General features: G+C 37.6%; 1 protein-coding gene across 1 annotated transcript; it reads left to right on the top strand.

Annotated features, from left to right (window-relative positions):
* Positions 1 to 821: 821 nt before the first annotated feature.
* On the top strand, positions 822 to 27,865 carry HSD17B13 (hydroxysteroid 17-beta dehydrogenase 13). The gene is made up of 7 exons (XM_049630847.1): positions 822 to 1,157; positions 6,382 to 6,489; positions 7,407 to 7,538; positions 15,808 to 15,914; positions 17,915 to 18,052; positions 21,600 to 21,716; positions 26,855 to 27,865. The coding sequence occupies exons 1-7, from the start codon at positions 948 to 950 to the stop codon at positions 26,943 to 26,945; spliced, it is 903 nt and encodes a 300-aa protein (XP_049486804.1). The 5' UTR covers positions 822 to 947; the 3' UTR covers positions 26,946 to 27,865.

Below are 27,865 nucleotides of genomic sequence, written 5' to 3'. Positions count from 1 at the left end.
GTTCTACTTTCTATTTCTATGTATCTGACTAATATAGGTTATATAAGTGGAGTCAAACAATATTTGTCCTTTTGTATCTTTTATTTTACTTAACATAATGTTTTTAAGGTTCATTCATGTTGTAGCATATATCAGAATCGCATTCATTTTAAAAGAGGAATGATATTGCATTGTATGTATATATAACATTTTGTTTATCCATTCATCTGTTGATAGACACTTGGACTGTTTCTACTTTGGGGTATTGGAAGTCACACCACTTTTAAGTGGAGACTTTTGGAGCATAAATCAGGAGATTTAATGCTCATTCCCATAGTATCACAAAGGGATTTGATTGCTTTGTATAACCTCCAATCTCCCCCAAACTTAAGAGGGTTTCAGGGAAATGTGCATCTCATGTAAAAAAAAAATTAGTTAACTGAAATATTGATGCTGAGCTTTCATGAATAAATGAACCAAACTAAGCTTGGTTGGCCCATAACTTTATTTAAGTCTCCTTAGGACAATACCTCTACTTTCTCTTTTTCCTTCAATTAAACACACACACACACACACACACACACACACACACAAACACACACACGTTTACAGAAAGATACCAAGAGACTACCAAGAGACAATTAGCTGATGTACCATCTCTAGAATTATTTGTAGAATAATTGCACTTAATTGTGCAACACAGCACAAAACTGCTTCTCCGTGAGCAAGTCCAGAGAGCACTTTCTCCAGGATTCCTTTGTCCCTGTGCCAAGCTTTTAGTAGCAATTGCATCATTTCCAAACTCGCGGTGTAGCCAGCCTATCAGAACACGTAGAGGAAATCTGGCTTACTTCTGCCAGTCCTATCAACACCTGGAGCACAGCTCTCTCCTGGACCTTTGTGCAGAAGGTGGCTCTTAGCTGCGGGTAGACAAGGATTGAGCCAGAGAAGGAGTACAGAGCAGAGCCATGAATATTATCTTGGATCTCCTCCTTCTTCTGCTCACCATCATCTACTCCTATTTGGAGGCATTGGTGAAAATTTTCATTCCCCAAAGGAGAAAATCTGTGGCTGGGGAGACTATCCTCATTACAGGAGCCGGACATGGAATAGGCAGGTCGACTGCCTATGAATTTGCAAAACGGAAGAGCAGACTGGTTCTGTGGGATATTAATAAGGTAATGGATTCATTTGCCCCATCTTTTAAAGTCATAAGTAAGGCATATGTTTCGAAAATTATTTGACTTAGCATCTGTGTACCTTTGTATTTTTCTTTTTTAATGTTTAATAGCTAACTTCCCTGGTGCCTTATTCTACATGTATTGGGGTGGTTTGACGAAGGGAACATAAATGAGAACTAAGCAGTGATTTTTTTATGCCATGATATTTAAGTTGATAACACAGATTCGGGAGCCAGGCTACTTCCAAGCTTCCAGTTTCCTTATCTTTGAAATGAAGATAATACCTCACAGGATGGGTAATAACAGGTATTAGCAAACTCTGGCTAATGGAACAAACCTGGTCCTTGGGCAGGCTGTTGAGCTAACAATGTTTTTTACCTTTTTTAAGGGTTGTCAAAGCAACAAGCAAATAAAGAAACAAAGAAGAACATCCGACAGAACCTCTTATTGCCTCCACTCCCACCCACACAATCCTAAAATATTTACTCTCTCTCAGTTTACAGGAAAAGTTTGTGGACTCCTTGGCAAGAGGATTAAACAAGTGAATTTTATGCACTTAGAACAATGTCTGTCCATACTAAACATAAGCCATTTTAAAAACAACAACAACAACATGCAGTGGGTCAGGCTTTCTCTTGAGCATTCATATTTTTCTTTGTAAACATTATATTAGCTACTCAAAAATAAAACTGAAATTTTGTATCATTTCCCCTACACTTGTGAATTCTGGAAGTCCATAAAAATAATACACAGAAAAATGTGACAGGATTTTTAGGTTGGAAAAACTGTGAAGTTTTTTTAAGAATCAGATTTTTGGGGCACCTGGGTGGCTCAGTCAATGATGCATCCACCTTTGGCTCAGGTCATGATCTCATGGTTCATGGGTTTGAGCTCCACATCGGGCTCTCTGCTGTCAGCACAGAGCCCACTTGAGACCCTCTGTCACTCTCTCTCTGCCCTCTCCCCATCCATGCTCACTCTCTCAAAAATAAATAAACATGAAAAAAAAAATCAGATTTTCCACAGATCACAGTGAGATTTTAATGGCCATTATATTACTACTCTCTGATGTTCTTTGCTGTCATGTCCAGTTGTCCTATTTCTTAAAGCCTTCAAAAATGTCATTTTGGGGCACCTGGCTGGTGCCCCGATCAGTCGGTAACGTGTACCTCTTGATTTCAGGGTTGTAAGTCCAAGCCCCACGTTGGGTGTAGAGATTACTTAAAAATAAAATCTTTAGGGGCACCTGGGTGACTCAGTCGGATAAGCGTCCAATTTTGGCTCAGGTCGCGATCTCACAGCTCATAGGTTCAAGTTCCACGTCAGGCTCTGACAGCTCAGAGCCTGGAGCCTGTTTCAGATTCTGTGTCTCCCTCGCTCTCTGCCCCTCCCCTGTTCGTGATCTGTCTCTGTCTCTCAAAAATAAATAAATGTAATAAAAAAATTTTTAAATAAATAATCAATTTAAAAAATTAAACAACAAAAAAAAGAACAAAAGACCTGGCAGGTGGCATTTCTCTTCCCTACTTCCTCCTCCCCCCACCCAGCCAAGATCGCCCAACACTGGTGGGAAACAGCTCCAACACTCTCCATATAACTTTTTAACACTGCTTGCCCTGAGTGAGTCTGAGATGCCTGAGGGATATTCTGGTGAAGATATCTAATATGTGGCTGTATATTTAAATTAAAGAGCTTTGTGTTAAAGATATATAAACTCGAGGGGAGCCTGGGTGGCCCAGTTGGTTGGGTGTTAGACTTTGGCTCGGGTCATGATCTTGTGGTTTGTGGGTTCAAGACCTGCATCATTCTCTGTGCTGACAGCTCAGAGCCTGGGGCCTGCTTCAGATTCCATCTCCCTCTCTCTGCCCCTCCCCCACTCACACTCTGTGTCTCTCAAAAATAAATAAATGTTAAATTTTTTTTAAATAAAATCTTTAAAAAAATAAGTCACTTGATCTTAGAAAAGTAGTTCTTCTCTGGTTCTTTCCAGACAGTAAAGAATACTGTACAAGGAAAAGTTGATACATTTTGTATAACATACACAGGCATTTAATAGATGAGTTGATATACAGGGAAGTGATTTGGCATCAGTTGGTCCTTGAAGAGATTCCAATGAGCTTTCTAGAAGGGGAAAGATTTACAAATTGAGAAAACTGCTGTCTGCTGTTCTTAGGCATTAATGAAAGAAAGAAAGAAAGAAAGAAGAGAAAAAAAAGAAAGAAAGAAGTATAAATCCAGGAAAAAGGCTTGATAAAATAGAACCTTTTAATCTCTTTCTAGATATGTGTTTGGGAGAGATGACTGATATTTATTACATTTTTTTATTTTTTTATTTAAAAATTTTTTTTAATATTTATTTTTGAGAAAGAGAGAGGGAGAGAGAGAGTGAGCAGGAGAGGAACAGAGAGAGAAGGAGACATAGGATCCAAAGCAGGTTCCAGGCTCTGAGATGTCAGCATAGACACTTAACTGACTGAGCCACCCAGGTGCCCTATTGATTACATTTTTTTTAATTCCAGTGACAAGGAATAAAAATGACTTATTTAAGATTCTGCCTGAAGGATGAGTCACCTAACCTCATAGGGTATCTTTGAATCCCTGAATTTCATGGTTAAACAATGAAGGTATTAAGGGCACCTGCATGGCTCAGTTGGTTAAGCAACCAACTCTTGCTTTCAACTTGAATAATGATTTCCTGGTTTGTGGGATTGAGCCCCAAGTCTCTGCCCTGACGGAGCCTGCCTGAGATTCTCCCTCTCCCTCTCTCTCTTCCCCTCCCCCACTTGCATGTGTGAGTGTGCTTTCGCTCTCTTTCTCTCAAAATAAAAAAAACAAAACAAAACTTAAAAACCAAACATTCAAGGTGTTAAATGATTCACTGTAAGGCTATAAATGTAACTCAGATCTCCTTCAACCTGTGGAAGGTGCCAGCTCTCTTGGTTATGGCTGACTTCTTTTGCCTTAGAGTCATGTTAGCAGTGTGCCCTCATTCAATCTAAACTGTTGCTTTAGGAACACTCTGAAAAGTGGAGTCACTGCAAACTGGGGTTGAGGTTACAGCAAATATTTTTGCTTACAAAAAAACAAGACATTACATTTTGTAATTCTCTAGCTCGGGTAGAAGACTGACACATTATTAATTCTTTAATCAAAGCATCTGATGAAAGCTCTGGTCATGAATTCTCTCTACTGACCATGAGTCTAGAGACAAAAAAATGCATGGTGGTTCTTGTAATCTGACTATGAGCAAGCTACGTCTAAATTGGTGAAAGAAAGGGGCACCTGGGTGGCTCAGTCGGTTAAGCAACTGACTTCGGCTCAGGTCTTGATCTCACAGTTCATGGGTTCGAGCCCCGCATTGGGCTCTGTGCTGACAGCTCAGAGCCTAGAGCCTGCTTCGGATTCTGTCTCTCTCTCTCTCTGCCCCTCCTCCACTTGTGTTCTCTCTCTCTCTCTCTCTCTCAAAAATAAATAAAATGTAAAAAAAAATAAAAATTAAAAATAAATAAATAAATAAATTGGTGAAAGAGCTCCTCTCCTCCCTCTTTACTCCTCTGCAAGCCCCAAAAGGCTATGAGGGGATATTGGCTCTGTGACTTTGTGTCCTAATGTCTGTGAGGGTCTGTTCTTTGGGATTTCAGGCTGCTACTCTGGGGCTGAGCCTGAGGTAGTGGAATATGAAGGACCCAAGGGAGGCAGCACTGGCTAAGGGAACCACTTGCCACTCATTCAGGGACCACCTCAAGTAACAGCCACACTGTGAACATCCCAGTGTGAGAAAAGGGCTTTCAGGCGGCCTTGCCTCTTCATCACAGGGAAGAATCTACAAATTGTGAGAGGAAAAAATGTAATTAAAAAATTTTTTTAATGTTTATTTTTCAGAGAGAGAGACAGAGCATGAGCATGAGCATCAGCATGAGCAGGGGAGAGGCAAAGGGAGACACAGAATCCAAAGCAGGCTCCCCACTGTCACCACAGAGCCGGACGTGGGGCTCAAACCCACGAACTATGAGATCATGACCTGAGCTAAAGTCAGATGCTTAACCGACTGAGCCACTGAGGCACCCCAAAAAGTGTAATTTTTAAAACCTTATAATCTCTGTAAAATCAACAGATGTCAAAACTTGAAAAGAATTCTAGTTTTCCGGAAATACAGATCAAGAAACATCAGGACAGTTTTATCTTAGGAAAAAGGTCTTTGAATTTAGGCTGAAAAAAAGTTTCTCTACATCCATGTCTTGGGTTTCTGCATACAAAGTTACTATAAACTTATTACATGTATGAAGTTGTTACATAGATGAGACTCTAGCTGTGGCCTTTGCCCATTTTCACTCCAAAACACTTGAACATAATATTATATCACCAAGAGTGGTAGCATTGCCTCCCTAGGAAAGGCTTCCTCGAATAAGGATCCTTCTTTCTCCTTCCCTCCTAGTGGCTTAAATCAGAATCATCAAGAAAAGTATGACAGGCAGAGGCATATGGTTTAAAATTACCACTAGTTTAGAATTGCTACCTGGTGCTTTACTACTACTATATGGTTGGTGCTCAACAACAATTTGACAATTTGTCAAATGAAAAGCTGAATTTTCTTTTCTTCTATGTACCCCAACACCTCCATTCATGACCCCACAAAGAGCAACATCTTTCAAGCATGTTCTTCTGTCTATGAGAATAGTCTGCTTTTAAAAAACTGCCTCTTGAGGAACCTCTAACCCAAGATAAAAAGCTGGAAAAACATGAAGGGTGTTTGGTTTGGTTTGTTTTGTTTAGATGCAGAATGGCTGTTGAGAATGTAGTCAAACAAGATAAAAACCCATATCTAGTATGAGCATTCACTTGCAGAAACACCACATACACTCCCTTTGCAAGTTAGGCAGGCAGTGTTTCTCATGAAGCTTTTGTACAAACAAGGAGGGCATTTTGGACATGAATTTTAATCTTTTATTTGTTTGTTTGTTTGTTTATTTATTTATTTATTTATTTTTAAAGTAGGCTTCATGTCCAGTGCAGAGCCCAGTGTGGAGCCCAACATGGGGCTTGAACTTGCAACCCTGAGCTCAAGACCTAAAAGGAGAGCAAGAGTCAGACACTTACCCTGAGCCACCTAGACATCCCATGAATTTTAATCTTTAAAGAAATGTCTTCTCCAAGTCTTTCTCCCTTTGTCTTGTCCCCTAACTGACCTACATCTTTCTACATTTGTTTTTTCCAATTACAGCACAGTGTTGAGGAAACAGCAGCTGAATGCAGAAAACTGGGGGCCACCGTGTATGTATCTGTCATAGACTGCAGTAACCGAGAAGACATTTATAACTCTGTAAAGCAGGTGAGATTTCAAACTACAAATCCCTTCAAATAATTTTGTATCTATTTCCATGGACAGTGGAAAGATTCTTTATGGCTGCCTGATTTAAATTCTATTTTAGCCTCTGCTAACTAAGGTGGTTGTATGAATAAGGAAGGATATACATTTCTTTCCTTGTATAGAACCCACTCAACTCTGCCTATTATTATTATTTCATATTACTAACCAATTTCTTTCTGATCAGAAGTTTGAGCAGTGGTATAGAGTGACAGAGAAGAGATTCATCACCAGGAGAAAGAATCACTTTCTTAGTTTTATCTTAATCCTATTACTTTTGCAGTAATTCCTTTTTTTTTTCTTTATTTTCTCTATGGTATTTTATTTATGTTGCCAGTAATCTAGTCTTCGATAGAAAATGTAATGTTAGTAATTATTGTAACAATTTTTAAAAGAGTAAATATCAAATGAACCGAGCACTCTGATAAACTACTGCATCCTTTAATTTCATCTCTACAATAACTCTATTAACCTCATTTGACAGATGAGCAAACTGAGATTTTGCTCTGCTAAGGAGGAGTTAAGCCAGTCCACGATCATATAATTAGTAGGTGGTAGAAACAAGACTACTCAGTTAGCACTATAAAAATGTTTGATCAGAACCAATATATCAATTAATCAACATGAATATTAATTCACTTTATAGATAAAGTTTAAAAATCTATGATTTACATAATATGAAAATTCAGATGTTAAAAAACATAGTTTCTCCTAACTTTATGACAGTGTTCTCTTTGCATCCACTTTTTGGACTAAAGCTCTTTCCAGCCTGAACTCTGAGATTTCTTATCAAGTGGAATAAAGAATCTAATTCGTGGATTACATCAGCCCCAAAACTTTGAGTTTCTATAACATACCCAGTAATTTTTTTCCCTTCACAGGTAAAGAAAGAAGTAGGAGATGTAACCATCTTGGTGAATAATGCTGGGGTAGTATATCCAGCTGACCTTCTTAGTACCAAGGATGAAGAGATTACCAAAACTTTTGAGGTCAACATCCTAGGACATTTTTGGGTGAGTGTGAGAAACATTTCTGGTTTGTGCATGTCTGACTCATCCTCTTAAGGTACATGAAGTTTGTAATTGAGTTCACACCTTTATATTTGCCTAAAATCAAGAATTACCAAATTAATTTGAGTGGAAGAGTCTCTGAGAGAAGGACACAGAGTTTGAAGAGACACAACTCACCAGAATGTAGGCTAGTTGGTCTGTCTTATCCACCAGAATTTAACACAAAACATGGCATGGATGGACCAAGTGCTCAAAAAATACTTGTGGAGTTTTGCTAAGGGTTGTCAGTATACATTTTTTCAGTACTTTAGAGGAAATATATACAATATACATTCACTTGTGACCTCATGTCATGGAATTTTAGAACTGAAAGGACAACATAAATCACTACTTCTATGTATGTAGGGGTTGGACATTTTCTGCATGGGACTCAGATAAGCTCTAGATCCATGCTGGAACTTAGATAGATGGCTCTACAAACCTCTTGTAGTTGGTTAGTAGAAGACTGAAATATACCTTTGTAGAAAACATTTCTATGGATTAATCTTACAGTGCCCCAATATCAGTGTAGAGCAAATCTGGATTCTGGAAGAGAGAAGAAAATAGATATGTTCTTTCCATCTTCCCCAACCCCTCACACGTGGTAATGAGGATTGATTATTATGACCACAAAAGTACATAGAGACCTCCTGTGTTAGTTGTCTATAGCTGCATAACAAATTTATTAAAATTTAGTGGCCTGAGTTGAGACGGTGGAGTAGTAGGGGGACACTATGCTTGCCTCATCCCTCGAACTCAGCTAGATAAATATCAAATCATTCTGAACACCCAAGAAATTGATCTGAGGACTCAGAGAACAAACTGCACAAATAGAGGGAGAAAAGAGGCCACATCATGGAAATAGGGACAGACTTCAGTGAGCAGCACAACATCCACAGTGGAGGTTTGAGCTGCTTACACCAAGCCTTGTCCATCTGTGCTCTGCAGGTATTTTTATATGAGGGCAAGTATACCTGAGAGCCAGAGCAGCAATGGGCCCCTCCCCAGAAGACCAGCACAAACCCCCACATGCACCAAGTCTACTGACCATAGAGTGCTGCAAAGCCTTAGCTACAGTGGAAATAAGTTCTGTCCTCTTTTAACAAGAAGACCAAACCATATTAGTTGAAACTCACCACACAGTGGACAAGGTCCAAATACTCCCCACTGAAGGCAAGGAAAAACTCTGCAGTGTACTGACCTGAGGGAAAGAGCATCCAAAACACAACAGCGGAGTGTGCATAGCATACATTAGAAACACTTCATGAAGCACCAGAACCTGGACCTCTTCTTAATAAAGCCATTACTCTCAGGAGTAGGAAACATAACAGGCTTTTCTAACACAGAGAAGAAAACAAAGATCTAGACAAAATGCCAACACAGAGGAATTCATTCCAAAAGAAAGAACAAAAAAGGTCATGGCCAGGGATCTGAAACAGGTATAAGTAATATGCTTGACTCATAATTTAAAACAACAATGAAAAGGATACTAGCTGGGCTTGAGAAAAGCATAGAAGACACCAGGAGTCCCTTACTGCAGAAATAAAAGACCTAAAAGCTAGTCAAGCCAAAATAAAAAATGCTATAACTGAGATGCAAACATGACTGAATGTAATGACTACAAAGATGGAAGAAGCAGAGGAATGAATAAGTGATATAGGAGATAAAATTATGGAAAATAATTAAGCTAAAAAGAAGAGGGAAAAAAATATTGGATCACAAATGGAGACTTAGCAAACTCAGCAACCCCATAAAGCATAATAGTATTTGCTTCATAGGAGTCACAGAAGAAGAAAGAAGGGAAAAGGGCAAAAGGTTTATTTGAGCAAATTTTAGCTGAAAACTTCCCCAATCTGGGGAAGGAAAAACATATCCAAATCCAGGAGGCACAGAGAACTCCCATCAAAATCAATAAAAGCAGGCCAACACCAAGACATATCATAGAAAAATTTGCAAAATACTGAGATAAGGAAAAAATTCTAAAAGCAACAAGGGAGATAATCCCTAACTTACAAGGGAAGGCAAATAAGGTTAGCAGCAGATCTAGCCATAAAAACTTGGCAGGCCAGAGGGAGTGGCATGGTATATTCAACATGCTGAACAGGAAAAATATGCAGCCAAGAATAGTCTATCCAGCAAGGCTGTCATTCAGAACAGAAGGAGAGATAAAGAGTTTCCCAGACAAACAAAAACTAAAAGAGTTTGTGACCACTAAACCAGCCCTGCAAGAAATATTGAAGAGGACTCTTTGAGTGGGAAAAAAAGACCAAAAGCAACAAAGACTAGAAAGGAACAGAAAAAAATCTCCAGAAAGAATGACTTTACAGATAACACAATGGCACTAAATTCATATCTATCAATAATCACTCTGAATGTAAATGGACTAAATGCTCCAATCAAAAGACATAGGGTATCAGAATGGATAAGAAAATAAGACCTATCTATATATGCTGCATACAGGACACTCATTTTAAACCTAAAGATACTTCCAGATTGAAAATGAAGGAATGGAGACCCATTACCAAGCTAATGGACATCAAAAAAAAAAAAAAAAAAAAAAAGCCAGAGTAGTCATACTTATATCGGACAAACTAGATTTTAAACCAAAGACTGTAATAAGAGATGATGAAGAGCACAGTATCATCATATAAGTCTACTGCCAACAAGAAGATCTAACAATTATAAATATTTATGCCCCAAATTGAGAACACCCAAACATATAAATAACATAACATAACATAACATAACATAACATGACATAAAGAAACTCATTGATAGTAATATAATAATAGCAGAGGACTTTAAACCCCACTTACAACAATGGACAGATCATCTAAGCAAAAAAATCAATAAGAAAACAATGACTTTGAATGACACATGGACCAGATGGTCTTAACAGATATATTCAGAACATTTCATCCTAAAGCATCAGAATACACATTCTTTTTGAGCACACATGGAATGTTTTCCAGAATAGATCACATACTGGGTCACAAATCAGGCCTTAACAAATACAAAAAGATTGAGATCATACCATGCATATTTTGTGACCACAACACTATGAAACCTGAAATCAACCACAAGAAAAAACTTGGTAAGAACACGATACATGGAGGTTAAAGAACATCCTACTAAAGAATAAATGGGTTAACCAGGAAAGTAAAGAAGAAATTAAAAAAATACATAGAAGCAAATGAAAATGAAAACATGATGATCCAAAACCTTTGGGATGCAATAGTCATAAGAGGGAAGTATATATCAATACAGGTCTATCTCAAGAAGCAAGAAAAATCTTGGGTGCCTGAGTGGCTCAGTTGGTTAAGCGTCTGACTTCAGCTCAGGTCATGATCTCACAGTTTGTGGGTTCAAGCCCCGCATCGGGTTCTGTGGTGACAGCTCAGAGCCTGGAGCATGCTTCTGATTCTGTGTCTCCTTCTCTCTCTGCCCCTCTCCTACTCATGCTCTCTCTCTCTCTCAAAAAAAAAAAAAAGAAATAAACATTTAAAAAAATCTTTTTAAAAAGCAAGAAAAATCTCAAATATACAACCTAACCTTACCTGTGAAGGAGCTAGAAAAGGAATGAAGCCTAAAAGAAGGAAATAATAAAAATTAGAGCAGAAATAAATGATATAGAAACAACAGAAAAGACCAGTAGAACAGATCAATGAAACTAGAAGCTGGTTCTTTGAAAGAATTAATAAATTGATAAACTTCTAGCCAGAATTATCAAAAAGAAAAGAGAAAGGACCCAAATAAATAAAATCACGAATGAGAGAGGAGAGATCACAACCAACACTACAGAAATACACACATTTAAAGAAGAATATCATGAAAAATTGCATACCAACAAATTGGGCAATCTGGAAGAAATGAAGAAATTCCTAGAAACATATAAACTACCGAAGCTGAAACAGGAAAAAATAGAAAACTTGAACAGACCCATAGCCAGACAAGAAATTGAATCAGTAGTCAAAAATCTCCCAACAAAAAGGGATGTCTGGGTGGCCCAGTTGGTTAAGCGTCCGAATCTTGATTTCAGCGCAGGTCATAATCTCACAGTCAGTGGGTTTGAGCCCTGCATCGGGCTCTGCATTGACAGCAGGGAGCCTGCTTGAGTTTCCCTCTCTCCCACTCCCTCTGCCTCTCCCCTGCTTATTCTCTAAATAAATAAATAAATAAATTTTATTTAAAAAATAAATAAATAAAAAGATTTTTAAAATTTCCCAACAAACATAAGTCCAGGGCCAGATGCCTTCTCAGGGGAATTCTACCAAACACTTAAAGAAGAGTTAATACCTATTCTTCTCAAAGTGTTCCAAAAAATAGAAATGGAAGGAAAACTTCCAAACGTATTCTACAAGGCCAGCATTACCTTGATTCTAAAACTGAAGACCCCATGAGAAAGGAGAACTACAGGCCAATATCTCGAATGAACATGGATGCAAAAATTCTCAACAAGATACTAGCAAACTGAATCCAACAATACATTGAACGAATTATTCACCATGATCAAGAGGGATTTATATGTGAGATGCAGAGGTGGTTCAATATTCATGAATCAATCAACATGATATACCACATTAATAAAAGAAATGATAAGAACCATATTATTCTCTCAATAGAAGCAGAAAAAGCATTTGACAAAGTATAGCATCCATTCTTGATAAAAAACCTCAACAAAGTAGGGATAGAGGGAACATACCTCAACATCACAAAGGGACCCACAGCTAATATCATCCTCAATGGGGAAAAACTGAGAGCTTTTCCTTTAGGGTCAAGAAAAAGACAGGGATGTCTGCTCTCTCCATTGTTATTTAACATAGAACTAGAAGTCCTAACCTCAGTGATCAGACAACAAAGAGAAATAAAAGACATCCCAATCAGCAAGGAAGAAGTCAAACTTTCACTATTCGACATGATACTCTATGTAGAAAACCCGAGGGGCACCTGGGTGGCTCAGTCAGTTGAGTGTCCGACTTTGGTTCAGGTCATGATCTTGAAGTTCATGAGTTCAAGCCCCACATCAGGCTTGCTGCTGTCAGCACAGAGCCCTTTTGGGATCCTCTGTTCCCCTCTCTCTGTTCCTCCCCCACTTGTGCTCTCTCAAAAAGAAATAAACATTAAAAAAAAAATAAGATGAAACCCAAAAGACCCCAGCAAGAAATGGCTAGAACTGATACATAAATTCAGTAAAGTTGCAGGATGCAAAATCAACATACAGAAGTCTGTTGCATTTCTATACACCAATAATGAAGCAGCAGAAAGAGAAACCAAGGAATCAATCCCATTTACAATTGCACCCAAAACCATGGGATACCTAGGAATAAACCTAACCGATGAGGTAAAATATCTGTCCTCTGAAAACTACAGAACATTTTTGAAAGAAATTGAAGAAAACATAAAGAAATGTTAAAACATTCCATGCTCAAGGATTAGAAGAAAAATATTGTTAAAATGTCTGTACTATCCAAAGCAATCTTCACGTTTAATGGAATCCCTAACAAAATATTACCAGCATTGTTTGCAGAGCTAGAACAATCCTAAAATTTGTATGGAACCACAAAAGACCCTGAACAGCCAAAGCAATCTTGAAATAGAAAAGTAAAGCTGGAGCCATCACAATTATGGATTTCAAGCTATATTACAAAGCTGTAGTCATCAAGACCATATAGTACTGGCACAAAAACAGACACATAGATCAGTGGGACACAATACAAAATCCAGAAATGGACCTACAACTATATGGTCAACTAAACTTCGACAAACCTGTTAAGAATGTCCAGTGGAAAAAAGATAATCTCTTCAGCAAATAGTGTTGGGAAAACTAGACAGCAACATGCAGAAGAATGGAACTGGACCATTTTTTTACACCATACACAAAAACAAATTCAAAATAGATGAAAGGCCTAACTATGAGACAGGAAACTATCAAAATCCTAGAGGAGAACATAGGCAGCAACCTCTTTGACCTTGGCTGTAGCAACTTCTTACTAGACATATTTCCAGAGACAACGGGAAAAGAGCAAAAATGAACTACCGGGACTCATCAAGATAAAAAGCTTCTGCACAGAGGTACCTGGGTGGCTCAGTCAGTTGAGTGTCTTGATTGCTCAAGACATTGATTGACTCTTGATTTCTGCTTAGGTCATGATCCCAGGATTGTGGGATTGAGCCATGGGTCAAGCTCTGTGCTGAGTGTGGAGCCTGCTTGAGATTCTCTCTCTCTCTCCCTCTGCCCTTCCCCCCCTACTCTCTCTCTCTTAAAATAAAAATAATACAATAAAATAAAAACTTCTGTACAGCAAAGAACACAATCAACAAAACTAAAAGGCAGCCTACTGAATGGTAGAAGATGTTTGCAAGTGACATATCAGATAAAGGTTTAGTATCCAAAATCTATAAAGAATTTAGCAAACTCAACACCCAAAAACACAAGTAATCCAGTTAAGAAATGGGCAGAAGATATGAATACACATCTTTCCAAAGAAGACATACAAATGGCTAACAGACACATGAAAAGATGCTCAACTTACTCATCATCAGGGAAATGCAAATCAAAACTAGGAAGATATACCACCTCATATTCTGTCAGAATGGCTAAAATTAACAATACAAGAAACAACAGATGTTGGTGAAGATGTGGAAAAACAGGAACCCTCTTGCACTGTTGGTGGGAATGCAAACTGTTGCAGCCACTCTGGAAAACAGCATGGAGGTTCCTCAAAAAGTTAAGAATAGAACTACCCTGTAATTTAGCAATTGTGCTACTAGGTATTTAGTCAAAGGATACAAAAATTCTAATTCAAAGGGGCACATGAACCCCGATGTTTATAGCAGCATTATCAACAATTGCCAAACTATGGAAAGAGCCCAAATGTCCATTGACTGCTGAATGGATAAAGAGGATGTGATGTATATATACACAATGCAATATGACTCAGCCATTAAAAAGAATGAAATCTTAGCATTTGCAATGACATGGATGGAGCCAGAATGTATTATGCTAAGCAAAATAGTCAGAGAAAGACAAATAACATGATTTCATTCATATATGGTATTTAAGAAATGAGACAGGTGAACATAGGGGGAAAAAGAAGCAAACCATAAAACAGACTTTTTTGTTATTATTTTGAGAGAGAGAGCAAGAGCATGAGCAGGGGAGGGGCAAAGAGAGAGGGAGAGAGAGAATCCCAAGTAGGCTCCATGCTCAACTTGGAGCCTGACACAGGGCTCAATCTCAAAACAGTTAGCTGAGCTAAAAGCAAGAGTCCGACGCTCAACTGACTGACCACCTAAGAGTCTGAGCCCCCAGACTCTTAATGATAGCGAACAAACTAAGGGTTGATGGAGGGAGATGGGTGGGGGATGGGTTAAATGGGTGATGGGCATTAAGGAGGGTGCTTGTTGGGATGAGCACTGGGTGTTATATGTAAGTGATGAATCACTAACTTCTACTCGTTAAAACAAACAAAAATAATTTAAAAAATTAGTGGTTTGAGGCAACAATAAGTGTTTATTTTCCTTTCACAGTTTCTATGGGTCAGAAATTTGGGAGTGACTTGGTTTCCCAGTTCTGGCTCTATGAATTTGCATAGGGTCCATAGGGTGTGTTTATAAAATTCTCATAAAATATTATTAATATTTCTCACAAAACAGTAAAAGCTTTTTGGAAATAAAGAAAGACTTTTTATTTCCTGTAACATCAATATATAATACATGATGTTGCAAATAGGGAACTACTAAATCTATTCATGATGGATAATGATTGTAAATCAGGACAGAACTCAGCTGTTTCTAGTTAACTTGCTATAGTTACACATGATTTCAGCTCTTCTCATTAGAATGGTAAAGCCCCAAACTAAGAAAAAAAGTTACATGATACCAGACTACCATAGGAAATCTTCTCAGTTCTGAAAACTCTGAATTTTTCCCTTGATATTATTGTTCATATGATATATCCATAAAGGAGATATTTGATTGCTTCTGAAGGCAAGACAGAGGAATATTAAGATGAGTTCTTAGCATGTGATATTCAGTGCACAGCCCTCAATGCCAATTTAAACAAATACATTTCAATCTTTTTCATTTCTGTAGAAGTAATCATGAAATCTTGACACATATTCCATTTCATCACAAAAGTCTCAAATGCTCTTTTTTCTTAAAAATAAAACTACCTACTTTAGAAACTTAACACCTGTGCCATTGTTTTTTTCTTTCTTCAATGATCTTTAAGATCACAAAAGCACTTCTTCCCTCAATGATGAAGAGAAATCATGGCCACATCGTCACAGTGGCTTCAGTGTGTGGCCATGGGGTGATTCCATATCTTATTCCATATTGGTATTATTTTCCAGCAATGCCATATAGATAGATGGATGGATACATACATACATAATATGTACATACACACTCACATACTTTTAAGGGTTTATTAGACCTTAGATTCTAATCTTCATAGCAGGGTTATCTATGAAACTGGTTGTAATTGTTTAAAATATTTTCAGATTTCTGAAAACTCCTCTGTAAAGCAATGAAATGTAATGCCATGCTTCCATCATATCCTGGAATGAGTACACGTTGATAAAAGAAACAGGGAACCCACGGACTAAGAAGTAAAACATACAGAAGTCCAAATGAACATAAATGTATGCCATAGCCTGCATGCCCAAGATAAGCTGATTAGGGCGACCCCTGAATCAAAACATTTTCCAGTATTCTCGTGCCATGAAAGATTGTGTGTGTGTGTGTGTGTGAGAGAGAGAGAGAGAGAAGAACAGAGACAGAGACAGAGAGATTAAGAGAAACCATCTACCTGATTAAAAGATGCAGATAGTACACTCCATGATCTACCAAGGACACAAAGAGAAAAGGTTGAGAGGCCCTGAGGATACACTATTTGCAAAATATTTTTTCCTTATAAACTTCTTCAATGGCATCTCATTTCCTTACTTCTGCTTTATATCAACTTCATAGAAAAATTTAACTTGCTAACATTTGGTCCAGTTCTTTTTGTAACAGTCAACACATGAGTATCAGTGGGAGGGTGTAGGGGTGCATAATTAATGGATTTATTATTTACTTGTACATAATGGTTAAGGTTAAACTGAGTCATGGACAAAATTACTTCTGACACTGAATGTGGTCACAGACATGGCTACATTTCAATGAAGTTAAGGGGTCATTGCACAGACGTACGGTGTTTCAAGCTGTCTCTACCATCTTTTTTTTAATGTTTACTTATTTTTGAAAGAGAGAGTGAGTGGGGGAGGGGCAGAGAGAAAGGGAGACACAATCTGAAGCAGGCTCCAGGCTCTGAGCTGTCAGCACATCTTAAAACACAAGTAAGAATTTCACAGATTAAACATTTGCTATTGTTTTAAGGTTTAGAAATGTGGAATCCCAATATAATAATACTTTTCCGTTTTCTCTTCTCCCTTAAGAAAGCAGCCAGTCTTTACTGTTCTTCTTGTCACCTGGGTCAAAACTACAATGAATAGGGGCACCTGGGTGGCTCTATCAATTGAGCATCCAACTCTTGATTTCAGCTCATGTCACCTGCCTTTAGAAACGAGAAAATCAGGGGTGCCTGGGTGACTCAGTCGGTTAAGCGTCCGACTTTGGCTCAGGTCATGATCTTACGGCTAGTGGGTTCCAGCCCCGTATCAGGCTCTGTGCTGACAGTTCAGGGCCTGGAGCCTGCTTCAGATTCTGTGTGTTCCCTGCTCTTTGCCCCTCCCCCGCTCATGCTCTGTGTATGTCTCTCTCTCAAAACTGATTAAAAAAAAAAAAGAAATCAGAAAATCAAAGAAGATAAAGTGATATGCTGAAGGCTGCACACACAACACACATCACCTAAGGTCTTTTTACTCCAGATTTTCACAATTAAGAAGCCAAAGTGGCCTCCAGTGTCAAAAGAGAAACTAGCAACTAAGTTAACAAGAGAGGAGAAATGTATACAGTCCCACAGAAGTTTCAATGTAGATATTAGTTATGTAGTTTTTCTAAATACGTCTTTCCTGATTCATATTTTTCAAAATAAAACAGCAATTAAAACTGATTAGGCAAGAGTTTGAAGACTGAATGGAAAACCTTACCTGTAGGGTGGAAAAGTAAGCAGTAAGCCAGTTAATACATTACTAGGATTTGTTTTATTGCTATCATCGCTAAGTAAGAAACTGGTACATTTAAGAAAAAGTAAATGAAAATTGATGACCAAGTGGAAGATTTGGAAAATTGGCTTCTACTTATTCTCGAACCAAATCAGCATTGCCTTCTTACAGAAAGCTGGAGAATGTGTTTCACTGTACCTTAGCTAACAATGGTGGGTAATTCTCTTACAGTTCCAGCAAATTTGCTGCTGTTGGCTTCCACAGAGCTCTGACATTAGAACTTGAAGCCTTGGGAAAAACTGGAATCCAAACCTCGTGTCTCTGCCCAGTTTTTGTGAATACTGGGTTCACCAAAAACCCAAGCACAAGGTGAGGTCAAAGTCAAGTCAGAATGAAAATATGGCATGAGAAATTGACCTGAAAACTGTAGGAGGTTTTTAGGTGGGTCAACTGAAAAAATAGAAAAAAAGTGAAAAAGGAAAAATGTTTTTTTTTTAATGTTTATTTCTTTTTGAGAGAGAGACAGATCGGGAGTGGGATAGGGGCAGAGAGAGGGAGACACAGAATCTGAAGCAGGCTCCAGGCTCCAAGCTGTCAGCACAGAGTCTGATGCGGGGCTCAAACTCACAAACTGTGAGATCATGACCTGAACCGAAGTTGGATGCTTAAAAGACTGAGCCACTCAGGCACCCCAAAATGTTTTTCTTAATGTTGTATTGCCTTTTTCACTTTGAAATGAGATGAACAAAGGGAAAAAATTCATTGAGGACTGGCAGGAGTGACCAGCTACCAATGATTTAGGCAATTGGGGTTTATTTGTGATCAGGTTAAAGGTTCAACACACTCAGGTGCCAAGAGGGAGTGAAGGGGTGAGGCAGGCTGGAGAGGTGTGCTTTTTTTTTTTTTTTTTTGCTTTTTTTTTAATGTTTATTTATTTTTGAGAGAAAGAGAGAGCACAGGCAGGGGAAGGGAAGAGAGAAAGAGGGAGACGGAGAATCCAAAGCAGGTTCCAGGCCCTGAGCTGTCAGCATGGAGCACAAGGTGGGGCTTGAACTCACCAACCGTGAGATCATGACCTGAGCCAAAGTCAGATGCTTAACCAACTGAGCCACCCAGGCACCCCAGTGTGCTTTTTTTTCTTTAAGTTTATTTATGCATTCATTCTGAGAAACAGAGAGAAAGAGCATAGGGGGAGGCACAGAGAGCAAGAGGAAAGAGAGAATCCCAAGCAGGCTCCTAGCTGTGCTGTTAGCACACAGCTGGACACAGGGCTCAAACCCACAAACCATGACATCATGACCTGAGGCAAAATCAAGAGTCGGACACCCAACCGACTAAGCCACTCAGGTGCCCCTGGATAGATGTGCTTAGGGGGTGTCAAGAATGTCCTCTCCTGGAAACCCACTCCCAAGATGAGCGATACCTAACATCCCCCTCTCCCATTTGTGGTTCATCCTCCTCAAATAGAGTATGGAAAGGTACTTTTCCATTTTCCACAGTGCTAGCATGAAGTACTCCAATATCTTTCAAACTTGTCCTAAGAATCATCACCTATGCTTCCATAAACAATAAATGTTCTTAGGGTCTTCCTTAGAGATTCTGATTCAGTAGGCTGCGATGAGCTCCAAGAATGAGTTGTTTTGTTTTGCTTTGCTTTACAAGCATACCTACCAGGTGAGTCTGGAGACAGGTTTGGAAAACATTGATGTATTAAATATAACCACAGTATTTGATTACCACCTTGATTACCATTTGATTACCATTACCACCTTGTCCTCTGTGAAAGTGCAAATATTCTTAGAAGCAGCAATAAATTGAGTCCCTAATCCTTTAGTCAAGGTGAACTTCTATGACAACTTTGTCTCTGGTAAAGGAGGATTTGAGACCATAAGAGAGGAGAAATTGGTCCTGAAAGGAGAGTAAAAAGGCAGAAAGGTGAGCAGAAAGGTGCTAAAATTAAGATACCTTCTTCACAAATTTGCCTCAATTCTGGTATTTTTCTGCTGCAGGTTAATAAAATCTGAAGCCAGTTTATTTCTGGAGGGGAATTAGTCCTAAATACATTCATTCAAAAGAGCTAACAGATTCTCCTTTAAGCTTAGCCTCATTTGAAGCTATCAACCCTGAACTCTGAATTATTTGGGTTGTCTCTGGAGCTGTGGTCACCCCCTGGCAGGGGAGTCCTTAATAGTGTTAGGCCATAGATACTTAGCAGTAATACAATATTTAAGTAAATACTATGGTACGATTGGGACTCTGGGCTCAGTTTTCTTTTTTTTTTTTTTTTAATTTTTTTTTTTAATGTTTATTTATTTTTGAGACAGAGAGAGACAGAGCATGAATGGGGGAGGGTCAGAGAGAGGGAGACACAGAATCTGAAACAGGCTCCAGGCTCTGAGCTGTCAGCACAGAGCCCGACGCGGGGCTCGAACTCACGGGCCGCGAGATCATGACCTGAGCCGAAGTCGGCCGCCCAACCGACTGAGCCACCCAGGCGCCCCTGGGCTCAGTTTTCTTAAAAAGCAAACTGGGCCTAATAAAAACCCTCCTGGGAAGCATTTAAGCTTAGTGTATGCCAAGAGAACCAGATACACTGGTAGGGAAGGCACAATAGATGAGAAGAGTAAGGCTAATAAGATCCTAGGTGGTGTGGATGCCTGGGAGCAACCCCAGAGTCTGACAGCCAATGCTGAAGATGTGGGATTGATTACACCCAGACTGCTGGATTCTGAATATTCCTCAGCAAAAGCTAAAATGTCCATAAAGTGAGGTTTGGCTCAGAGACTGGGTTGATGAAACCAGCTAGGAAAAATCAGGGAGACAAAAGGCAGAACCCAATAATTTAGAGAGGTATTGATTTGTATTACTCTCTGCTGGCTTACTACTCAATGCCATGGAAACCTCAATCACATAATAACCTGTAGTATATCACAGAATATGTCAGGGAAGGAAGTTATAAAATTCATTAACTGCTTACTTAACTCTTCTACACAACCTTTTTATTCACTGGCCGTTCAGCCCATGCCTGGACATCTTCATTTTGATGCAACACTTCCAATCCATTTACATTTTAAACTCTAATCATCATCTTGAACTAATGGGCATTCTACACTGGGCCTGTGGTTATGAATAAATATTCAAGAACCCATGTAGGGGAACCTGGGTGGCTCATTTGGTTGGGTGTCCACCTCTTGATTTTGGCTCAAGTCATGATCCCAGGGTCATGGGATCAAGCCCCGCATCAGGCTCGAGCTAAGCATGGAGCCTGCTTGAGATTCCCTGCCCACACCTCTCCCCTGCTCTCTCTAGAAAGAAAAGAAAAAAGAGAAAGAAGAAAGAAAGAAAGAAAGAAAGAAAGAAAGAGAAAGAAGGCCCATGTACACAGTCTTCAGTATAAGCAAGGCTATATACCTCCAGTAGCAATGCTATACTCCCTGTGCACATCTGGAACTCTCATTAAATTGCAGTATAGGTGATTCAGAGGTGGATCTCAAGTACTGAATGCCTTCAAATCCAGCTTTATGGGATAACTCCAGAAGAAAGAGAGTATGCTTAACAAAGCTTTGTATTAAATAAGCCCTGAAGAAAGACGTCAGATGTTTCCTTTCTGTCCCATGAGTAATCCTACCCACCATTCTTCCTTGCCTCTTCACATCTGTCATTTAATTCCTCTCCACCCTTTTGATATTTTGACTGAGTGCGCCATAAAACATGCATACCTGGTGTGAAAGTTTAAGACTGTGATAACAAAACATTCCCATGGCATGGGGGGGGGGGTTGGTGGGGGCAGGTGGTGTTTGTGCAGTGAATCCTGGAACCTTTTAAATCCTAATTTGGTGATATAAGTTAATTTTCCTGCTTTTGTTAATTAAAACGACAACAAAAAAGAACCAAACTTTTTTCTTCTTAATCATAGACTATGGCCTGTATTGGAGACAGACGCAGTTGCAAGAAGCTTGATAGATGGAATACTTACCAATAAGAAAATGATTTTTGTTCCATCATATATCAATCTATATCTAATACTAGGAAGGTAAGTACAGCACAAAACATCTAAAATGCTAAAACACCAGTGGAACTATTGTGATGAAGAGTCTTTCAGTTGTGAAAGTTGCTGTGGAAACTCTCTATGCCTGAGGAGAACGGTTACATTGTCTCTGTTATTGCCTTATTCAATCTATAAAAAAAAGAATGATTCATTTGCTCTAACATCTCAGTTTAATCTTTGCCAGAGACTATTCCAACTGAAGGAAACACAGTTGCAAGAGAACACAGTATCGTTAAAAATAAAGGGTCTATTTAAAAGCCTGCTGGAGTTTTGACTGAAAGTGCATTGAATCTATTGATCAATTGGGGGAGAAATAACATTAACAATTTTGAGGCTTTCAATCCAAGAAAGCAAAGAACCCAAAATATCTTTCCATTTTGTTCTTTTATCTTCTTCAGTATCTCCACACAACATTTTATAGTTTTCAGTGTAAAAGTCTTACACAGCTTTTATCAGGTTTATCCCAAAGCATTTCATGTTTTTGATGGTATTTCAAAAGGCAGTTAAAACAATTTTTCTATTTCCCATTGTTTGGTGTTGGTGCATGTGTTTGATTTTTGCATTTTATCTTGTATTTTAGCAACCTTGCTAAACTCATCTCTAGCAGTTTTTTTGTAAATTCTAACGGATTTTTTTTACAGATTATTTTAGATGATAGTATTGTCAGCAAATAAAGACACTTTTACTTCTTTTCCAATCTGTATGGTTTTTCTTCTTACTATATGACACTGGCTAGAACTTTGCATGCAATGTCACATAGGATTGGTGAGAGCACACATCCAAGCAGTCTTCTTGAGCTTAGAAGAACAGTACTCAGTATTTCACAGTTAAGTATAATGTTAGCTGTAGATGTTTTTTCATAGATGCTTTTTATCATGTTGAGGAAGTTCCCTTCTGTTACTATTTTGATGAGAGTATTTACCAAGAGTAAATATCAGTTGTCAAATGCTTTTGCTGATGATATTAAGATCATATGTTCTTTCCATTTTAGTTTGTTGATATGGTGAACTACACGGATTCATTTTAAAGAATAAACCACCCTCGCATCGTAATGTCTTTGTCTGATATTGCATCCTGATAATATTGACTTCATAGAATGAGTTGGAAAGTACGCCCTCTTCTTCTCTTTTCCAGAATAGCTTGTGTGGTATTGGCATTATTTTTTCTTTAAACATTTGGAGAATTCACCAGTGAAGCCATCTAGGCCTGGTGCTTTCTTTAAGGGCAAGTTCTTAACTATAAATACAATTTCTTTAAAACCTATAGGGCTTTTCAGGCTGCTTATTTCTTCTTGGTAATGTGTGTCCTTCAGAGAATTTGTCCATTTCATCTAAGTTGTCAAATTCATAGGCATAAATTTATTCAAAATCTTCCCTTATTGTACTTGTAATATGTTTAAAATGTCTGATTCCTGATATTGGAAATTTATATTTTTATTTTTCTGTTCTCATCAGTCTATCTAGAGGTTTATCAATTCAGTGATTTTTCCAAAGAACTAGCATTTGGTTTCTTTTATTTTTTAATCTATTTTTGTGTGTGTGTTCTATTTCACTAATATCTGTTCTGATCTTTATTATTCCTTTTATTCTATTATTCACTTATTGGGTTTTCTTTTTCTAGTTTGTCAATGTAGAAACTGAGTTCATGGATTTTTTTTTTCCAGCATAGGCACTTAGCGCTATAAATTTCCCCCTGTGTACTATTTTTAGTTCTGTCCCTCAAATTGTGACATTCTACGTTTTCATTTATATTCTCTTAAAATGCTTTCTAATTTCCCTTTTGTATCATGGTTTACTTAGAAATGAATTTTTTAGTTTCTAACTTTTTGGAGATTTTCTAGACATTTTTCTGATTTCTAATTTAATTAAACTTTGTATGACTTGAATGTTTTAAATTTACTGAGACATGGTTAAGTTCAGAACATGGTTTATCTTGGGAAGTGTTCCACATGCACCCAAAAAGAATGAGTATTCTGTATTGTTGAGTTTTCTATAAATGTCAGCTTATGTCAAACTGGTTGATAGTGTTGTTCAAATCTTCTGTATTTTTCGCTGATTTTCTGTTTATTTTATCAATTATTGAAAGGAGGCTCAAAATCTGTAGCTATTGTGAATTTGTCTATCTTCTTTGCTTTTCTTTCCATTCTCACTTCATGTATTTTGAAGCCTTTTATTATGTGCATAAGCAATTAGGATTATTTTGTCCTCTAAATGAGTTAACTACTTTGTCATGTTGGAAGTGACCTTGTTTATCCTTGCTATGAAATCTACTGATATTAATATAACCATTTCAGCTTCTTTATATTAATATTATCTTACTGAATCTTTTTCTGTCCTTTTACTCTTTTTCTGTCCTTTTACTCTGTCTTTTACTCCTATTTGTTTCCTTATGTCTGAAATGTGCTTTTGTAAGCAGTATAAAGGTGTTTGTTGTGTTTTTTTTTACTCTAATTTGACAATCTATCCCTTTTAATAGGGGGTATTTAGACTCTTTACATTTAATATGATTATTGATATAGTTAGATCTAAAACTTACTTTAAAGCTTGCTATTTGTTTTCTGTTTATCCCATTTAATCTTGGTTCCTTTTTTTCTCTCTGCCTCCTTTTGGTTTGATTGAATACTTTCATGTTTTTATTTTATTTCCTTTGGTGGCTTATTAGCTATAATGCTTTGTTTTGTTACTTTAGTTATTGCTTTAGGGTTCATAGTATGCATCTTTAACTTATCACAGCCAATCTCCAAATGATATTATACAACTTCATGTACAGTCTAAGAACCTTACAATGGTACACTTCTATTTCTCCCTTCCTACTTTAGGCTATGATTGTTGTACATTTTACTTTGACTACATAGTTTTTGTTTGTTTAAACAGCCAATATCTTTTTAAAGAGATTTAAATAACAAAGAAAATTCTTAAATGTTCATCCATGTGGTTAATATTTCTAGTGCTCTTTATTCATTTGTATAGATCCAGACCTCTATCTGGTATCATTTCCCCTCTGCCTGAAGGGTATCCTTTAACAGTTTCTCAGGGAAGTTCTGCTGGTTATGAATTCTTGCACCTTTTGTATGTTTAACAAACTCTTTATTTTGCCTTAAGTTTTAAAAGATACGTTCACTGATCTAGGTTGGCAGATTTTTGTCTTTCAGTACTTAAATGATATTCTCTACCACCTCCATGATTTCCATATTATCTCTGCTAGAGGCTGTTCTATCATTTTTAAAGGAACACAATATAATAAAGTGATTAGGAACGAAGGTTCCACCTAAGATCAAAAACCACTTATCCACTTACCAGTTCTTTGACCATGGATAAGCTATTTAGCCTCTATGGCCTCATATTTTCCATATATAAAATGGGGATGGTGATAATACCTCCTGTCTAAGCATACCATAAGAATAAAATAACATAACGCAAGGAAAGCCCCTGCCATTAAAAAAGACACAGAAGTCAGATGTTAAGGGTTTAGGAGGTAGAACTTACATAGAATTCTAGGAAGAGGGGTGCTTGGCTGGATCAGTTGGTAGAGCATGCAACTCTTGATATTGGGGTTATAAGTTCAAGCCTCACACTGGGTGTAGTGATTACTTTAAAAGACCTTTAAAAAAAATGCTAAGAAGAAATAGGATTATTTACCCAGAGGAGATAATCTCTCAGCTTTCTTCTGAGGGACAGTTTATAATAAATTGAAATTATATCAATGAGAACTATACAAACTTGATAAGCCCTTGGGTCATTTTGAAACAAATCCATATAAACTGCTAATTTGGAATAGACCAATTCAAGAACAGTGGACAAACTGCATTGCTGCGTCAATTTCAATCTTCCATTTTAGCTTAAATAGACTAACTTAAATTAGCCTAACCTTGACCTCATAGCAACATCATCTCAAGAGTTGACTAAGTGTTTTGTTGCCAAGCAACAGTAGGAAATGAGTTTTGTGGGATTCCTCATCTCTTGGGGCTCAAACCAGGTCATATTAATGTAGAAAAAATCAAAATCATAGAATATTTGCATATGAACAAGAGAAGGAGCATCCCTATCCTGTCAGAGTTGGAGAATAAGTATCCCTGTACAATAAACAAGAGTCTCAAAATCTTTGGTACTATTGTGGAGCTGTCATGGTGGTTTGTTACTGAGCAACTGGGAAATATAGTTAATATTCTCCACATAAAATTCCTTTTACAGACATAGACAATTTTGTGAGCAGATGCAAGTATTAACATGGAGGTTTCCTTGTGAGAATAGTTACAAGTCATGTACAAGTTCTCTTATATTCGTCTTTCTCTCAGCCAGAACTTCCCTGCCTCTCTGCTTATTCATCCATCTTCCACTCTACCTAAGGCAAGGATGTAAATCTTGCATTAGTCAACAATACCAAAGTATTTTTCAATATGACTTTCTTTGCACATGACTACATCTGCTTTATTATATTCACATGTTGGCTCTTCCTTTCATCTGCCTGCTCAAATCTTACCCATCCTTGAACACTTTTGAAGTTTCCCTTCACTATTCCAGCCCATATTAATCCTCCTCACAGTTATAGTCCTTAATTAGAGAAGGCTAATATTTTTTAATAATTATTTCAAGGTGATCTCTCATCTCATTTTAGCCTCTCCGTTCAACAATAAGCTCCTCAGGCAGGAGCTGTTTTTCGAGGACTTTTGTCTACCTTATTATAAAGTACATAATGGATATTCAGTAAATAGTTAAGGAGGGGTGGAGGGAAGGATGGAGTGGGTTCTGGTGGTGTCTCTCTGTGAATGCTTAATATCAGGGTTCATGGACAGTTTCAGCAGTAAGTCCAGACCTTCAGTTTCAGATCTTTATTACATATAATCTCATATAAGATTTTACTAATATGAGGAGGCTTGAAGAGTGGTATATATCAGTGCTTTCCTTATATATCTATAGTATTTGAATGATGAATATTAAAACACACACACACACACACACACACACACACAAAGGAAAGAGAGGTTGCTGTGAAGGAAGAAAGGAAGAACAGAGAAAGATTAAATGCAAACCAGATAACTCTCAAGGTATCCTAACTGACGACAAAAAAGAACTTTGGTGTCAAAAATTTTTAATTGAAAACTTTTCTACTTTTTTCCCATACAGATTTCTTCCTGAACGTGCCTTGGCAGATATAAATCGTTTACAGAATATTCAATTTGAAGCAGTGATTGGCCACAAAACCAAAAAGAAATGAATAAACGAGCTCCAGCCAGAAATGCAGCTTAATGATGTAAATCTAAGTTTAGAATTAATGCTTCAAAGCTTTATTTCACATTTTTCAATAATGTTAATAATAAAAACATTGGTTTGACATTAGCAGCAGTCAAATGAACAAGACTAATTACCTGTCTTTCTCAAGAATATTAATGTAGTTTTACTAGTCAGATCCATTTTTCATTCCACACCTCTTAAAAACTTTTATGCTTACATAAACATACTTAAAAGGTAATTTTTCTTTAAGAGATTTTATTTTTTTTCTTTCTGCTAACGGGGGAACAAAGCTACCTCTCCAAAAGTAAACACAAAGAGAACTTATTTACACAGGGAAGTTTGAAGACCTTATCAACATGCACACAGTGTGAGATAGCAGTTAGAAACAAATTTAAACAGGCGACTGTGCTCCAAAGGACAGAGAGGTTATTTCTATGAAATTCAACATTTGGAATCTTTCTCTAGCTTCTCCCTTTTTCATCAGCCCAAAACAGTGCAACGGTATCCTATGGTTTCTTGTTTGATTCTGTCCTTTATATAGGTCTTATATATCCACTAAGAGTGGGCCCTCCATACTTTCTGTCCTTTTCATAATCTCTTAAAATACTATGACACTACAAAAGGTGACCCTCTCTTGAATCTCTGAATATCTAAAATTTTAACCTCATGATATCTCTTTCTTTATAGTTTATGCTTTCACATATCATTGGTACCAGATATGTTTAGATAGTTTTGAGCTTCAAAATGGAAACTAACGCTGGAAAAGGAATTAGGCTGACTACCTAATACTAGATGATGGATCTGACAGGAGAAAAAGAGTGGTCTCTTTTTTTAATAGAGAAGAAATCTGATTCCCACCACATCAAGACTAATCTTGTTTTTATGTTTTTCTCATATGTAAGA

The sequence above is a fragment of the Panthera uncia genome, chromosome B1, assembly GCF_023721935.1.
Source record: "Panthera uncia isolate 11264 chromosome B1, Puncia_PCG_1.0, whole genome shotgun sequence".
NCBI lineage: Eukaryota > Metazoa > Chordata > Mammalia > Carnivora > Felidae > Panthera > Panthera uncia.
This window is presented reverse-complemented; position numbering and strand designations above follow the sequence as displayed.

Bases quoted from the DNA above. Each gene is read 5' to 3' on its own strand.
- HSD17B13 (XM_049630847.1), top strand. From the start codon at position 948: ATGAATATTATCTTGGATCTCCTCCTTCTTCTGCTCACCATCATCTAC. The intron at 1,158-6,381 runs GTAATGGATTCA...TTCCAATTACAG, and splicing joins TTCTGTGGGATATTAATAAG to CACAGTGTTGAGGAAACAGC. The intron at 15,915-17,914 runs GTATTATTTTCC...ATTCTCTTACAG, and splicing joins CCATATCTTATTCCATATTG to TTCCAGCAAATTTGCTGCTG.